The sequence below is a fragment of the Acanthaster planci genome, linkage group LG02 (genome assembly GCF_054643075.1).
Source record: "Acanthaster planci isolate LZ-2023a linkage group LG02, COTS_SCS, whole genome shotgun sequence".
Taxonomy (NCBI): Eukaryota; Metazoa; Echinodermata; class Asteroidea; order Valvatida; family Acanthasteridae; genus Acanthaster; species Acanthaster planci.
Genome location: NC_141778.1, coordinates 26,734,784 through 26,752,639, shown reverse-complemented (window position 1 = coordinate 26,752,639; position 17,856 = coordinate 26,734,784). Strand labels below are relative to the sequence as shown.

General features: G+C 42.6%; 1 protein-coding gene across 4 annotated transcripts in view; it reads left to right on the top strand.

The window, feature by feature from the left end:
* The window catches only part of lars1 (leucyl-tRNA synthetase 1), a 32,379-nt gene that overhangs the window by 5,279 nt on the left and 9,244 nt on the right, over window positions 1-17,856 (top strand). For 3 of the 4 annotated variants that reach the window (XM_022228773.2, XM_022228774.2, XM_087133043.1), the window contains exons 4-20: window positions 1,515-1,595; window positions 1,951-2,088; window positions 2,893-3,054; window positions 3,861-4,105; window positions 4,640-4,865; window positions 7,153-7,317; window positions 7,908-8,102; window positions 8,759-8,988; window positions 10,163-10,245; window positions 11,304-11,442; window positions 11,914-12,251; window positions 12,761-13,038; window positions 13,816-13,956; window positions 15,260-15,400; window positions 16,383-16,493; window positions 16,874-16,984; window positions 17,730-17,834. In XM_022228773.2, coding sequence (XP_022084465.2) covers window positions 1,515-1,595; window positions 1,951-2,088; window positions 2,893-3,054; window positions 3,861-4,105; window positions 4,640-4,865; window positions 7,153-7,317; window positions 7,908-8,102; window positions 8,759-8,988; window positions 10,163-10,245; window positions 11,304-11,442; window positions 11,914-12,251; window positions 12,761-13,038; window positions 13,816-13,956; window positions 15,260-15,400; window positions 16,383-16,493; window positions 16,874-16,984; window positions 17,730-17,834 — 2,889 coding nt within the window. The remainder of the gene's footprint in view (window positions 1-1,514; window positions 1,596-1,950; window positions 2,089-2,892; window positions 3,055-3,860; window positions 4,106-4,639; window positions 4,866-7,152; window positions 7,318-7,907; window positions 8,103-8,758; window positions 8,989-10,162; window positions 10,246-11,303; window positions 11,443-11,913; window positions 12,252-12,760; window positions 13,039-13,815; window positions 13,957-15,259; window positions 15,401-16,382; window positions 16,494-16,873; window positions 16,985-17,729; window positions 17,835-17,856) is intronic. The other variant, XM_087133044.1, reaches the window with a different exon arrangement.

Here is a 17,856-nt window from a genome sequence, read left to right as displayed (position 1 = left end):
AGAAGGTCATGTGTTATCATCTGGTGTTCTGATAGCTGTGTGGGATTTTGAATACTCTGCGAGTTATTCTTTTAATTTTGTACTGAAGGCCAGCCATAGTTGTAGCAGCCACTTGCAGGAAAAACATGACTGTGACATCAAAAGAGGAGACCCTGTTATAATTGAAGTTGAATCTGGACACTCCAAGAAAAAGTTATCAAATGTATCAGAAACAACCTTAGAGTCTTCATATTTTCTTGTCCCACCTCAGTTAAAATCTTCTCATACAACTAGTTGATATGAATTTGAGTATACAGGGATGTACATGTACATGTGAGTCTTCCAGCAGTCACCTGATTCCGGGCTTTTAGACATTTCACAGATAGCTGAAATTTAGGCAAAATTGTTAACCACTCGCTGCCGGGGAACCCTGTTTCGGGCACCATGGGTTTATACGCAGAGCCGGGCTGCCCGAAATCAAACAAAAGAGCTGGTCTGTGTATCAAAAGACCGTACTCGGAACAAAAGACCTGCTGCTGGGTATTGCCATCATTGCATTTTTCAAAGGTAATTCGTCACTGTTTTTAAACAGTATACTACTGTTTTGGGCATAGCACGCCCGCGGATTAGCACCGCGGACAAAAGTGTTCCAGGGCCCCATTGATGAGCGACACAGCACCTCTACACACTAATTCAGCTGGGAACAAAGGAAAATTACAATTCTGGGCTCTCGTTACGGGGCGGCAGGTCTGGCTGAAATACTCGGGAGTCAATGAAGGTTGCCTGTCAGCTTAGAGTAGCCACCAAACAGTCATTCATGTGGGTGTAAACGTCCGTTAAATGAACTGATGAATTTTTGAAGAATTTTGAAAACTGAAAATCTTGAAAATTGCCCATATGTGTGCACTGCATTTTTTAAAAGCACCTCGTAGCAAGTGGTTAAAGGTCAGATATATCCAGTAGGCGCTTCAGACAGAGGTATCAAATTGACTGCTTGTCCAAAGACTTGAGAAACATTGACAATAATTTGAGATTTGTATATTAGGGGACAGTGAGATGAATGCCCCTGCATGCCTGCGGCAGGTTCAAATGACAAATGTTTGACCATTGCCGTTTGAGCCGTGGAGGATTGGACTATATAGTCGGCCAGTTTGGCACCATTTTGGAACCAAACCCTGGGGCACAGTCATGTAGCCGGTTATCAAGGACCTTCTTCATTGATCAGTACAAAGGGAACCATTGGCCAAACCATAATTGTAGGAGACGAGCATGAACGCAGTGAGAATACTGCAAAGTATGAGTGACAAATGGATTTTGACAAATGGGTTCCGCTAGGTTTGCTCCGGTGTGACAGGCTTACATGTGCTCCTCAGTAAGAAGTAATTGACAAGTGGTTGAACTATAGTCTGTCACCCAACTTGCTCCTAGACAGTCATTCTGGGACATGTCTTTTACTGAATGCAAGAAGTTGCAATATTGCCCAACTGAAAGACCTTGTGTATCAAACACTCATCATGTTTGTTTTGCCTGGTCAGTTTGCTGTGGGTTACCAACGTCTAAAGGGCAAGCAATGCCTCTACCCCTTTGCCTTTCACTGCACCGGCATGCCAATTAAGGTAAGATTTCACTCTAAAACGCAAGCATCTTAAGTCTCTTCAGCTTTTAATAAAGTGCTCATTTTAGTACGTGTGAATGAAAGGACTCATGTGGGAGTGTCTTGTAGCATTAAATGGAGTTCCTAGAATACTCCACATCCCCCAAAGCACAATAGTCAACAATTTTGGAAACAAAATGGCACCGTACAGGATTTCATGTCGCATCTCTCTCTGTTCCAATTCTGCCATTCACTCTGTTTTGTTGTGGCATTTTGTCACCACCTGCCTCACACAAAATGACAAAACAGCTAAACACAAATCTCGAATAGTTGTTTCTATTTTGGGGATTAATAATTTGAATTTTGGGCAATATTAGGCCTGTGCAGATAAGCTGAAGAGGGAGATGGAAGACTTTGGCTGTCCGCCAGTATTTCCCGTGGAGATGGAGGGCGAAGATGAGATTGACAAGGAGGGGACAGATGTTGTCATCAAGGACAAGTCAAAAGGAAAAAAGGTATTGAGGAGTTATGAACGGCGCTTGAGTTATACCCACAAGCAGCTAGTTTAGGCTTGGACTAGACTCTCTGAGAAACACACATGTGAACATCGTATTTATGTTAGTTTTATTTATTTACATCTATTCATCCAACATGGCATTTAGCGCCAATTACTGGAGGAAGTGACAATTAAGAAGACAATGAATAGATGCTCAGTTCTAGAGGTGGGAGTGAAATCACAGATAAATATTCTAGGGGAAAACCCACAGAGTCAGGAAGGGACTGAAAACCCGATCCACCTGCTGCGCTAGGTGGAATTTGAACCCGGGTCGCAGAGGTGGAAGGTGAGGAAAGAACCACTACACCAACCTGACTATCCAATTTTGTTGTTATACGTGGCGAATGGAAACCACATAGTGAAATGAAGATAGACATTAAAGGCCAGAAAGTTCATAAAGGTAAAGATAAGATTTGTTATTTGTCCACATGCAAAGGGACTTACCAAAGGCGTAGCCACCTGTTAGATTCAGTCCACTACAGCAGTGCATGTTTTAAGCCCAGCTTATATATTGTGCAGCTTTGTGCGAAAGTATAGACCTGTGCACTGACAATGTCTCTCTTTGTTTACATGTCTACTTTCTATGGAGCCAGTTAGGGGCCTTCAGTAAACAAAGCACAGTGTCATCAGTACAGAGATCTGTTACCATAGAAAGGTGTAATTTGTTCTTTGGCGACTGTATTTTTTATTTTTTTTGTTCGGTTTTTGCTTGGAAAACTGGCATTAACTGTGTCAATTTTAACGGGGTTTCCTTTACCAACAGAGCAAGCTAGCAGCCAAGACAGGCAAGGCCAAGTACCAGTGGGAGATCATGCAGTCCCTGGGTATATCTGAGGAGGAGATCCCCCAGTTTGCTGACAGCCAACACTGGCTGGAATACTTCCCACCGTTGGCTAAGCAAGACCTGAAGGGGATGGGCCTCAAGGTGGGTGCCACTCCTATTCACTATTACATAATCCTAACCCCCCAAGGGTTGCTGGCCCTAACCTTCCCCATTTACACAAAGTTAAACACCCATATGGGACTTTGTGCACAGAGGCCGTTGGACTTTGTTTTTCTGAGGTATGCCAAACCCAATGCAAAAGCCAGCTTTTATGGGCCTACCAGACCTATCCCCACAGAATTAAACACTTTACTACTGGTTAATTCTGTGTGGTTGGGGAAGGTTAGGGTTAAAGAACTCAGTAAATAAGACAATGTAAGAGCATTATCAATATTTCAGTTACCTGTGAGGAAGTACATGTACTAGGTCAATATGAAGTGAAATGATAAATTTTGACTGAAAAATTCAACTGAATTCATACGCCTGAGGTAGACAAAATACTGAGAATATAAACAGCTCTCTCACTGAGCCATGTGACCTGACCTACATCTGCCATTGTAAGCAAAGTGTTTAGATAGTAGGCAAGTCTTCAAAACTTTGATAAATGGAAAAAGGTGTGAGAAATACGTAGAACTAACACCACTCCCTTGATCATCGGAGTAACTTCCGACGATGTTACTCAGCACAGGTGGGTGTCTGTTATACAATACGATATTGTGTGATAATGCACAGTTGATTATAGCTCCCTGGGTGGGCATGAGACATTTCTGAAAGTTGACAAATAGTTCCTGAGGTGAACTGAGGGAACTAGTTGGTCAAACACCTCATGAACTTAAATTCTGCTGTGGCAATGATCTATGTATGCTTACTCGGTTTAACATGGGCCCATCCTTCTCCCAACGTACCAGACGGACTGGCGACGAACGTTCATCACGACGGACGCCAACCCCTACTACGATTCCTTCGTCCGCTGGCACTTCCTGACACTCAAGAAGGCCGGCAAGGTGAAGTTTGGCAAGCGGCATACCATCTACTCGCCCAAGGACGGCCAGCCCTGCATGGACCACGACCGGCAGACGGGGGAAGGGGTAGGGCCGCAGGAATACACCCTCATCAAGATGAAGGCCTTCAAGCCCTACCCGGAGCGCCTGAAGTGAGTCGGATACATACATGCGCTCGTGCATAGCACGAGGTGTGGATCTCATGTCTGATCTTTGTGAATCTTCGCAGCTATACAAAGATACTCCTTATGGAAACGTTGCTGGCGTTTCTGTGCTATCCGATTAAATGCAATTGGACAACCAGAATTAGAAGCCAGTGGCAGAATGGTCATGATCAGATGGTATGCATGCATGACACCTCTTCATCTAATAGGGTGGAGGGATTTTGCATAATGTATGTGTTGAGCTTATGAACACACGTTTCAGTGCAGTGCCACTGTAAACGGCATCATCTTTGATTAGTAGAATAGGGTTTTGCTGTCATGATCATTTACAGTTCATGACCTTGTGTGTTTGTTCGTGTGTATTGAGCATGCCCTTGGGAAAAGTTGACTTTGGCTGACTGGCCCGGAAAAATCGTGAGAATGGTATTTCCAATTTTCCTAATACTGGTTTTAAAATGATTGCAAGACATTAGTAGAGCAACTCTTGAAGGCTTGCGGAATTTTGAAATTTGCCTCGGCCAGGAAATTCTCCAACAAGAGCATCTACCTGGTGGCGGCTACCCTCCGGCCGGAGACCATGTACGGCCAGACCAACTGCTGGCTGCGGCCGGACATGAGCTACATAGCCTACGAGACCAGGGACGGGGAGGTGTTTATCAGCACACACAGGGCTGCACGAAACATGGCTTACCAAGGCCTGCTGAAGGAGGAGGAGAAGGTGACGGTGCTGGCTGACCTGGTGGGCCAGGTAAGTATGGACAGTAGGAAGAAGCCCTTTGCAAAGTCAATGCGAATAAACTCTGGTACACTGAGTTATCTGATTGCACAGAAACATAACAATTTGAATTCCCCAGACTAAAGACACCGTTGCTATACCTTGTGACACGGGGCAAGCTTTTCATAGCGAACCACCTTCTCTGGAATGGACTGGTTCCTTTGTGCCCTTCTCATCCATTAAAAACAGTGTACTGGTGCAAGGCGTCTCTTATGTAACTAAGCAAAACCTTGCCCCGAATCATGAGGTATAGCAACAGTGTCTTGTTCAAAACAAAAGTTCTTGTTCTTTGTATCATGTAAATAGGCTGTTTAATCCCTGTCGTGGCGATCGCAGCATGGAAGGTGCTATGATGCCATTTGATGCAGCCTATGGGACAGATAGAACCACCCGCCTTTGTGTTGGTCATTTTTATACTGGTATCTCAGGAATTCTTTTCAGACATCAAGGGGGGATGTGTTAATTAACAACAGGCTGGAGTGTGTATAAGGATTGGACTTGTTGGGGGGGGTACCCCTCTGCCCCCTTTTGTGCCTGGAAAAATATGATGTGGTTCTTCACACAAAATACTTTGTCTCCTGACTGATGAAGAAGTCACTGAAATCATATGTGATTCTGACGTTGGTGATTCAAAGACAGAAAGAAATAAGAGAAATTTGTAGGACACATTGAGTGGTGTGGAACTGCAGGGATTATTTCCCACAGATGAGAAGGGAGCCTGACAAGCTACCTGTCATATGAAGAGGATTTTTCAGGCAATCAATTTATTTGTATGAAAGCAGCAAGTGCATGCAATGGAAAGAATAATTTCCTGGGGTGACAGATTGACAGATTTGGCCTAATGGAATGGAAATCTCCAAGTCCTCCGTCTTGAAATTATCTTCACCACCGCACTCCTGGAAACTGGTATGATACTTTGAAGGAAAGGCTAGTGCTGTAAAGATCGGGAGGAGCGTTACAAACAAATAAGAATTTCAAAAAGTTTCATTGTGAAGAGTGCTTCCATATTGCTGTTGTATAAGATTTGGGTCATTCCGCCAAATTAAGTGAACGTTTGGTGACATTTAGACAGTTTCAAAATGAGCTGTCAGGGGCCTCTTAGAGTAGAGTTATGTTGCCTTGATGTTGTTTTTTTACTCTTCTGGTTCTACAATGATGCTCCAGAACATTTTAACAAAGAACTAGGGCCAATTTCATAGAGCTGCTTAAGCACAAATTTGCTTAAGCGTAAAAAAACCTTGCTTGACAAATCAGGTTACCAGCCAAATCTCCATGTGATGTATATTGTTTTGGAATAGTATTCACCTGTCGTTTGGTTAGCATGACAATCACATAAATTTTAAGCTGGCAACCTTTGTTTTTTAAGCAAGTTCTTTTTGCGCTTAAGCAAATTTTGTGCTTAAGCAGCTCTGTGAAATTAGCCCCTGGTTGCGGATGTAATGGACACCACACCATTTTCATGAGATTCCTTCCAAATACATGTAACTTGCTTAGAACCAGAGTTGTAACGACTCGCCAATGTTTGTGAATAAAGTCAAGTCAAGTCATTGTAATGTAGTGACTCCAGTTGAACTGAGTCATTAGGCAAAAATGTAGAGTCAAGTATTTAGCTCAGTTAATTTGAGTCACCAATATTGAACGCAATACAATAAATAAAAATGAGAGAAAATCACTGTTTGAGATATTTAAATTTACCTCTGGGTTTCTACATGTGGTAACATCTTACCTTCAGTGATAATGACACATAAAACCAGCACTGTAAGTCATTGCAACTGATTTCTGTGCAAAGAAGTTCGCTTTACATTTTGGGACACAAGTCTTATTTACTTTAACTCAAGTCAGCTCTTCAGATGAGCTCTTCAGATGAGGTACTCAAGTCATTTGTGAGTCATAAGCTCACAGTGACTTGAGTGAAGTCATTTACCCGCTGGGACCCAAGTCAAGTCACCAAAGGTTGTGACTTGAGTCAGACTTGAGTCGAGTCCTTGACTCGAGTAATTACTCCTCTGTTTAGAACAGGGCTCAACATTCCTAAAATGAACTTGGAAAATTACTATGACGTTTTACAGCCGCTCAATGAAATCTGCCAATTTATATCAAATTTCAAAAAGTGTGACATTAAGGGTCACAATTGACAGATTTGTTTGAAACATGAAGACTTTACATCAAATCAAACCAGTGTGCTTGGGTCTCCTTTGGAACGATGAACCTAGCACTTGCAGGGAAGCACATTTAGGATTGTTTGGGTTCTTTTCCACAGGATATCATGGGCATGGCCTTGAGTGCCCCTTTAACCTCCTACAAGACCATCTACACCCTGCCCATGCTGACTATCAAGGAGAATAAAGGGACAGGTGTGGTCACCAGTGTGCCGTCTGACTCACCGGATGATTATGCCGCCCTCAAAGACCTGAAGAACAAGAAAGTGAGCAGCCATTATTTCGTGAATGGAGAAGATACTATTAATTTAGTTCAGACAGGTTTTGCTTTAAAACTTCCTGATCGTATTTTGGCCAATGGTTTCACTATAAGATTTTTGTTAGATTGTCAGTTTTTCAAAGCAGTGTAAAGCACTGAAGTTAATTTTGCATTATGTGAGGATTTAATTAACTTCTTCGGACTCATAGAATGGCCATAAAATGAAGTTTTTACTGGTGAAATGAAAATTGAAGATGCAAAAATAACCAATCACACCCTTCCTTCAATGTGAAATAGAAAGTATAACTTGAAAAGTTCTTGTGGTACAATTGTTTTCTACATGGATAAACGCACGCTTAAATTAAACACAAAATATTCAAAAATGTACCACCTTGAATCCTTCCACCTTTGTGGTGACATGTTTTGGTATTCACAAACTGAAATTTATATTATCCATTACTTAATGGATAGTATAAATTTTGTAAGACATCATAGAACACTTTGAAAAATTTGCCAAGGTTTTATTCGTATTCAAGTTGACTGTGCAACCAGTAGCAAGTAAACTACACCATAAGGGCTGTTATCGTACCATGACAGGAATTCCGTGCCAAGTACGGCCTGAAGGACGAGATGGTCTTGCCCTTTGACCCTGTGCCCATCATCGACGTGCCTGGCATGGGCACCCTGGCGGCTGTCACGGCCTACGACGAGCTCAAGATCAGGAGCCAGAACGACCGAGAGAAGCTTGCTGAAGCCAAGGAGAAGGTCTACTTGAAGGGCTTCTACGAGGGGGTAGGGTTTCTCTTCTTCCCTCTTGGCATCTCTTGCGTGGATAGAATGGCATCTCGCAAAAATCACATTTCAACGGCGCATACTCAAAATCAAGCCTGCCATAGGTCATTTGAGAGCGTTGATACACATGCGTTAGGATCAGCCCAACTAGCGACTGGCATGACGTGCTTCAGGTGCTCTGTTCTTGAATGACATTTGAAAAATACTATCCTGGGTCTTTTACTTATTTATACCTGGTCATCCAACAGCGTATTTAGCACCAATTACAGGATGATAATGAGTGAAGAAGACAATGAAGACATGTTTAGTTTTAGAGGTGGGAGGAAAACCCCAGATAACTGTTTCATAGTAAACCCACGGCATCAGGTAGAGGCTGAAAACCCAATCCACATGTGGACTGATCCGGATTTGAACCAAAGCCATCAGAGGTGGAAGGCAAGGAGCGAAACGGTATGCCAACCTGACTCCCCAAAACCCGCAGGGAAACTATATAGGTTAAGGTTTAAAAAATTGCAATAGAGGACATCAAAATTGGAGAAAAAAATAGGAACCGTCTTTAGTTTTTGTTTTACTGTTGCAAATTGTCATTAAGTGCAGGTGATACCTTGTTTGGTATGCCTGATAAATGGTTTGTTTGTGCCTTCATTCTTTCACAGGTCATGATTGTGGGTGATGTCAAAGGTCAAAAGGTCCAGGACGTTAAGAAGACTGTCCAGAAGACGATGCTGGATGCCAGGGAGGCCGTAATCTACCTGGAGCCTGAGAAGCAGGTCACCTCACGCTCTGGGGACGAGTGCGTGGTGGCGCTTTGTGACCAGTGGTACCTGGACTACGGCGAGGCAAAGTGGAAGGCACAGACCCTAGCCGCCCTGGAGAAGATGGACCTGTAAGACAATGGCTCTCTTACTGTGGACATCTGGGTCAAATGTTTGGTGCATGAATTCATGTATTACTCTGTGTTTATACGCTGGGTTGTTCTGAGGTGGCACAGAGAGTAACAGGTCAGGTGGTTTGGAGCCATACAGGGAGGGAATAATAGGTTATCCTCAGTAGGGTTGTTGGGTAGGGGTAAAGACGATTTCTTCCCGCTTCCAAGATATCGGCTATGCAATAAAACTGTACATTTGAAGACATTCAGTATGAGTGTATGTGTGAAGTTTCAGTTCAATTCAAGAGAAGGTTTTGTTATGGTCATTTACTAGCTTCCAGGCTTTCGTACATGTTAGCCCATGCATTGAGCAAAAGTCAGCGGGTAAAGTTAACATTTTTGGCCAGTCTGTCTTTGAATATGGGCATTGAACAAGAAAAGGTATGTCTGGTATGCTTAGAATTGATGTCCAGTGAGAGTTAAACATCAGTGAAAAAAGTGAAGGTTTTGCTAAAAAAAAAAAATGCATGTCTGCACAAGTTGAGCACATATTAACTTTGGCAAGTTTCGCCTTAAATGTTCAGTATGATATTCAGATGCATATTTGCTTCCTTTGCTAAGAATGAACTATTTTATCAGAATACATTCAACGGTGCACTCTCTGGTGTCTGAGCAACATCAACAGTCGTGATGACATTGTTGAAATGTTCCACTTCTGTCTGTGATTTGAAACCTACAAGACGACCTTGCGACATTTTACTGAGGAGACACTGCTGTGTCTTGGGCCCTTTCTGTTGACAACATTCCAGAGTCTTCACCCACCGCTGTGCTGGAGCCCCGCTCTGCCGGAGCCCAGAGGGAATATTACGGCCTTTAACAAATTGGGGGAATTCAAATAAAAACAAATTTGCTCTACCAATGCTCCCAAAGCTCCTGGTTTTTTAAAAGAATTTTGGGAGCTAGAGTTTTGTTGCAATGCCGCATTTTAAAGTAACTTTTTGAGACTTAATACATGTAGGAGGCATCAAAACGTAGACAATGATTGTATGGAAAGCCAGTTGTGAGGAAGTTGTGCAAATATGAATATGATAGTTATTATATCAACTCATGAACAGTTTGGAGTGGTATTCTGTGATGTTTGCTTCGGTGTTTTTCTAATGTTTTTGTGGTATTCCTGCATTATTTATGTAAGGTATTCAGAAGAAACAAAAAGGAACTTCCTTGCGACATTTGATTGGCTCCACGAGCATGCCTGCTCCAGAACGTATGGCTTGGGTAAGAATACTAAAAATACTCTTTCTCATAAGAGATGCAAGTATAAGAGGTGAATATTAATGAAATAAAAAGGGGGAAATTCAATTGTGTGGTTAAAAAATTTCCTTCCTAAATCTTATTATAAAGTATTGTCTTTAAAAGCAAACCTGTGTTTGTATGGCCATTATTATTAATAATGGCCATACAAACACAGTAATTTTGGTCTTTTCTTTTGGAAAAGACCAAAATTACTTTTCCTTCAATTTTTTTTTTGGTAAAAGAATTCATGTTTCTCTGTTTTTATAATTGAATATGGTACACCTGAATATTTAATCACAATTAGAGTCAAATATTTGAATATGGAGTTATTTTAATTGACTCGGCCTTATCCTACAGGGTTCCACAAAGTAACCCCGATTTTCTAGTTTGTATTTTCAATTTGCTCTGTTAAGGTCAAGGAACTGAAATAGCAACTCATTTGTCATAATTGTCATAATTTTTCACTGATTACTGATCCACTTATGTTTATTTTGGCCAAATGGGAAAAAAAATCAGGTTTGCCAATTAGTAGTTTTTCTTTTTTTTCTGTTGAAATCACTAATCACTGAAATCAGAACCAGAAAAGAAAACGTGTATCTAAAGTCTATCTTGCCTGCAGCCATTTTTTCACCAATCCTTCTGAGGCAGAAAAGTGGTTGGCAGTGGTTCAGAAGTGGAATTTATTTTGTTTTTACCATCTGCAGACATTGCCTCCTTCAAAAGAAAAAAATCTGTTACACCAAAACATCTGTGTCCAAAATGACTGCCAAAGCTTTCTGCAGACAAGATGTTCACTTTGGATCACTTTGAAACTTTACAAAAATTTACAAGAGGTTATTGCCAAACATCAAAGCATTTACTTCAGCTTGACTTGAGAGTATTTTGGTCCTAATTAGAAGGAATCAGCTATTGGTCCCCAAAGAAAGGAGAATTTTGATGGATTGGGAGATGCTCTTGGCAAGAGCTTTTATGGATAGCTAGGTTCGATTAGGACAATGGTGGATTTTGTCTTGTATCTGTCGGGACCGTTTTAATCCTAGGAACCAGGATGCCATGGGATGAGCAGTATCTCATTGAGTCCCTGTCTGACTCCACTATCTACATGGCCTTCTACACTGTTGCACACCTGCTGCAAGGAGGCGTGTTTGATGGGTCCGGCACCAGTCCACTGGGGATCAAGTATGTATACTATTGAAATCCTTTAACACTGATGTTATTGCCCTACCAATGATTAATGGCAAACAGGCTGATGTCTGTCTGCAAATATGCCCTTTTTTTTCTTTTTGACCTAAAAATCCTTCCCTTGTCGTGCAAGAAGTGCATGATAATCTGCATGTAGAGTTGCCCGTGTTGCACGTACTCAGCAGCCAATTTGCACGGCCTCTGTGCATTGTGCGTATACCCACAAACAATACTAACCACAGAGATGTTCATCACCATTTCTTCACGAGTAAGATTATTCCTTAACTCTCAAGTCATTACTAGCAGTCCTAAATACGTTACTTGTATGTAAAATAAGTTTGGAGCGTTCAGTAAGATAAAACAGATAATTCAGGAACCAAGGGGAATGATCGGGATACCTGATTGTTTGTATAGCCGCCTTGTATTGTACTTAAACCTGGGTCAAATGCCAACTCTTTTCTCTCACAGGGCAGATCAGATGACCCCTGAAGTCTGGGACTACATTTTCTACTCCAAGGCCCCGTACCCTAAGTCCAGCAAGATCCCCAAGTCGGCCCTGGCCAAGCTCAAGCAGGAGTTCAAGTACTGGTACGGGGTCAACCTCCGCGTCTCCGGCAAGGATCTGGTGCCCAACCACCTGACCTACTTCCTGTACAACCACTGCGCCGTCTGGCCCCAGGAGCCCGAGCGCTGGCCGGCCGCCGTCCGCACCAATGGCCACCTCTTGCTGAACAACGAGAAGATGTCCAAGTCCACAGGGAACTTCCTGACGTTGTCCGAAGCCCTGGAGAAGTACTCTGCAGATGGTGAGTTCTGCTTTATAGAAATGTTTTGCAACTCACTTAGAACAACGAAAAGTCTACAAAGTTATAATACAGGTCACATGTTAAGGAGTGTAACTGCAGAACTTATCAGTAAGGCTGTCACAGCTTGTGGTTATGTTGAAGAGGAGAAAGGATCACTACCTGACGTTGGAAAAAGGAGAACTTTTTCAAAAGGGCATTTTATCCTTTCTTAGGTTTCGTATAAGGAAAACATGTGGCATCATGTCAGGGAATAAAAGGATACGTGGTCAGTCTGGCACTTGTCCATTGAATTCATGACCCTAAGGACTTTGACTCAGGAACTTTAGTATGTTCTTTGTCTGGTGACTTGGATTGGGGCTGGGAAACCATTGAACTGAGTAGCTTAATAGCTGAGCATGGCACTTCCAAACCAAAGTAATTTAACTGGCTGGCTTCGGATGTTTTGCACTCTCAATGTATTGATAGTGTATGGATGAAGTTCTTACAGTTTGGTGATTTCCTGCTCTCAGGCATGCGTCTGGCCCTTGCCGATGCCGGTGACCAGGCCGTGGAAGATGCCAACTTCATTGAGGCTCTAGCTGATGCCGGTATCCTGCGCCTCTACACCTTCCTGGACTGGACCAAGGAGATGCTGGCAGAGGAGAGCACCCTCCGCACAGGAGCCACAGACAGCTTTCACGACCGCGTGTTCATCAGCGAGATGAACGATGGGATACAGGAGACGGAGAAAGCTTACGAGAGAATGATGTTCAAAGAGGCCCTGAGGACAGGATTCTTTGAGTTTCAGGTTGGTGGCTTCAGTTTCTCAGCATGTAAGGTTGGGAACTTGAATTCTTCTGAGTTTCGGTTTTGAAACTTAAATTGTGGGACTGTCAGGAGGGCACAAGAATTCTTTGATTTCCGATTAGAAACTTGATATTTGTATGTTTCAGTTTGAAACTCGAGGAAATAGACTTCTTTCACATGGTATAGTAGGAGTAAAGCATTGGAAAAATAACAATTTTTTGCCTGAGTAGCAGGGTGTCAGAATTTGAGTATTTGGATCATTATCATCTTGGTTTTTACGTCCTTCTTTCCCTAGAAGCAGGGGTTGGACAGGTCCTCCCTATAGTTGGCTTCACTTGCTGAGGGGGGCTTGCTGTATGTCTCCACCTCTCTCTGTCCAGCGCCATTTCAGGCCGTAACTTCAGGGCCCTTCAGGTCCTCCTGGATGTTGTCTTTCCATCGTTTCTTAGGGCATCCAGGGGGGAATCGGCCAGTTACCTCATAGTCTAGGACCCTCCTGAGCCAGCATACAGCGTCCATCCGTTGTAGGTGGATGAGGGAAAGTTCCAAGTTTGTACAAGGGAAGTTATCTTCAGAGCGTTGGTTCATCTCCTAGCACTCAGGCTGTGCCTCAGTTGTGGCTACAGCTTCACTTTTCACCATTGGGCCACCATGGATGGTAACCGTAGCCAAAGACAGCACTGCCTGTCGTAGACTTGGCCTCTCGTCCTGGGCATTCGAACATTCTCATTCGTTGCCCTACACTGATGCTTCACTGTTTTATCTTTGCTGTTTGCAGGCGGCAAGGGATCGGTACCGTGAGCGGGCTACCGACGGCATGCACCATGACCTGGTCATGCGATTCATTGAATGCCAGATTCTCCTCCTAGCGCCCATCTGTCCGCACCTCAGCGATTACATCTGGGGACTGCTTGGAAATGTAAGCATACTAGCCAAGAAAAAAAGTCCAATGTGGAGACTGACAATTGCAGGACAGCCAACAGCAAAAAACTGTCTCTGTACCTTTCTTAGACCGATGAAAATGGAAGAACTCGCTCGTTGTGTAATTGGTTACCGGTAGGGGGTGCTGTGATACGAAATTATTCATTGGTTGAAATAATCAATTTACCAACCAAAAACCTCATGCATATTTTGAAAGGTAATTAATGATACCAAATACCCTGGGAAACAATTCTATAGCTGTGGTGTTTGTAAGACAGCAATCAGGTGGTTAAAAAATGATTTCAGTAATAATCTGAGAAACTTGATCTCAGATTGCGAAACGTGTTCATGCCACACATCAGCTTTGTCATAGATGCCATAGATCTGTGCATACAGAACTAGACTGTTCATATCTGGGGCCAGTTCCCACTTATGGAACCAGGGACCTGTTAACAACTTTTAAAAACAAAGAAACATTCAATAACCACTTGGACAGTGAAAAAGGAAAAGGTTAAAAAAAAAATTGTGATAAACTGATATTGCCATTGTTAACCGTAGCTGTCCACAATTCTCTAATTTCAGTATGATTTTACTTATACCCTAGGGGGTAAGGGATTAATAGACAGTATTTATGTGTCGGCCATCTTGAATTGAAAGTGAGGTAAAACTTTTCGTTTTGGGAACCTCAGAGTGACAGTAACAGCCACAAAATAAAAAAACCAATACAAAGTCATGCCACTTTTTGTTTGGAATAATTTAAAGTTTGTGATAAATTCTATCTAAATGTTTTAAGCCACATTTCAAGAAATCTGATAGTAAGGTTTGGAACCCACAAGAGTCTGGCACCACCCCCATTTTACATTGAATATGATAGATTCAGGGAACCAAATAAAGTGTGGCTTCCCCGTGAATACTGTGTATTGCTATTCGTGTGCTCATATTCTGCATGAAGAGTGTAGACATGCGGACAGCTGTAATTTTGTAACCTGTTCGATGTCTGAAGGTTGTTAAGTGTTTTTTTCCCTTAGGAACGTTGTCTTTCTTTGAATATTTGGAATGGGTGACTAGTATCTAGTATCCATATTTTATTTCACACGGTAGGGGCCTATTTGGTTCCTATACCACCTGTGTTTGCATAGCCCTCAGATGTCATGTGCCCTGCAATTGTAATGGAAAACCTGTGTTCTGCATAATAGTTGTTGTTTTTTCCTTATTAGTTTATCTGTTGGCTATTTGTTGAACAAAGAGTGTAAAGTGCTGAGCGTAACAAAGCAGTCATTGTGGGATTTTGTTGTTTTCAGCAAGAATCCATCATGAAGGCCAAGTGGCCAGCGGCCGGTAAAGTGGACACTAAGCTGCTGAGGTCGTCCGAGTACCTAATGGACTCGGCCCACGACTTCCGCCTGCGACTCAAGAACGCCTTGCTCCCCCCAAAAGGGAAGGTAAAGCTGGCTTGAAGATGTACACAGAAAACTGTGCTTGGTTTGTGCCTATGTTGTGCTCTGTCTGCTGAATAATGATGTAATGCTTTCAGCAGTAGTGATGATGGATGCGTGTACTTCATACATGTACATACCCACTGCCCTAGGGACCATTGAAATCCTGCATAACCTTGTTGGGTTCAGCATGGTTAGGGTAAATAGACACTTAGGGTGTTTCTATTGTACCTTACGGAGACATGTTACGGAGGCATTTCAATACCAAGGGGTGCTTAATCAACTATCCAACCAAAGACTTCAGGAGCAAGGAAAAGGCAGCACGTATGCCATCACCTGTTCATGTGAAGTGTGTGTAGCATAGCTAGGGTGATGTCAGTGAGTTTGTTTCTGCATTCAATTGGGGACCCTGAACAATAGAGGACAATAAGGTCCCCGATTGACAGAGGGTCCCCGATTGACAACTGTGTACAAAACATATGGGTGGTCTTCTAAAAAAAGTTAAAGTACAAACAAAAGAGGAACAATAGGGGGTCCCCAGTTGCAGGCAAATACACACTTGTGTGTGTGTGTCCACTGAACTGTTCCCAGGGAGCAGTCCAGTACACGAGCATATCTGACTTGTACACATACATTGTATCTTACTGTGTAAAACTAGCGACTGGCATGGGATGATGAATGGACTTGTTTAAGTTCAGCTCTTGATCACGAATATGTATGAGGTATGATAATAGGTGTTTTGTTCTAGACTGACCTTGCCTTTGTGAAACACCAAACTGGCTTGTGGGCCCATGTGACCACCACTGACCAGTGAATGTTTAATGCGGTTGATCCAATCTTTGCCTATGTAGAGTTTCTTGATCAGACTTGCACCAAATCACGTGGTTATCTCTGATAATTTACTGAATTTCACATGTTTGGTAGTTGAGGTAATGTGATATTCCTAGGTTGACTTGTATTTTTGTGCATATTTTGTTCCTTGCCCCAGCAGAAGGGCGGTCCACCACCCCTGAAGCCTACCTATGGCACCCTCTTCGTGGCCAAGACCTACCCTCCATGGCAGAGCGCTGTCCTGACAACTCTTAAGAAACTCTACGACGTAAGTTAAATTCAGAAGTGTTTTTACATGTGTCTGTGCCTTGCACGAAGAGGTGGTCTCCCCTTACCCAATCTAGACCAAAAGACAAAAAGTGAATTGTTAGAGCACCTGATGATGTTCCGGCAAAATCATAGCAGAAACTTTCTCTTACATTTTGAGATAATGCTAGAATTGAAATGTCACCTGCAGCATAAAAATGAGAACCATCTACAGCTGAGAAAATTGTTGCCTATTTAGGAAATACAAAGCCCCACAGTCTTTCCAAGAGAGTTCTTTGTGAAAATTCCATATCAAACTTTTTGCCACATTTTACCTCACACTGTTCAGTTTTAGAAGATTCTGGAAGTTTTCAAAACTCTCACTTTCTGCATCATTTCCAGGGTAATTCCGGTGGCTTCCCTGAAAACAAAGTGATACTGAATGAGCTGAAGAACATCGATCTGCTCAAGAAATACATGAAGAAGGTCATGCCGTTTGTGCAGCATATCAAGGTAAACGTGAAGATGCCAGAGTTGTTTTCATCTTTGTGGACTGTTTTCGAAACACTAACGGCAATACAACAGGGGTAGACCAACCAACTGTAGGAACATCAGATGCCTACTCCAAAGATGAAATGGATTCATTGGGTGTCCACATTGGTGGGCACGTTTGACGGGTGAAGCTTGTGCTTCACCAATTTTTAGCTGAATGTGTACAAACTTGCGGAATAATCCGAGGAGTCACTGTTACTGTATGTAGTGGCATCACACCAGAAAATCCCCCTGCTAGTGGATGAAGCGTTCAGCCCTTGTGTACAGTAACCTTTTCGAAGTGCGTTTGATACCACCACAGTAGTGGCTTGTAAATCAATGTCATTTCCTGTTGGTAGCTATCACCTTACATTGGAAACATTGTATTGTATTATGGTGATGCTCATGTAAATAAACAATGTGAATGGAAGCAAGGTTGAAATCTGGCACACAGGTAAAGTAGTACAGATCTCAACCAATCTAATTTGCTGATGTAGCCCCTGATATTAATATCAAGTGAAATTCTTTGTGCAAGGATGCTGAATAATGCATACATGCATACTCCACATTGTTCGTCTAGGAAGTGTGCCACAGTTAATACAGCATTTGACGTTGCAGTAATAGTTTTCATCATCTGAAATACGGCTTTGTGTGTCAGTTATTAGGGCAAAGTGTTGGAAGACAAATGTTTTGTCTATAACCGCCTCCTTTTTTGTGTGAATCACAGGAGAACGTTGAGAAGTCCGGTGCAAGGGCCATGGACTTAACCATGGAGTTTGATGAGAAGCAAGTACTGGAGACCAACATTGCCTACTTGGCCAGTACCTTGGAGGTGAGTCCCCTATTTTTTCAGT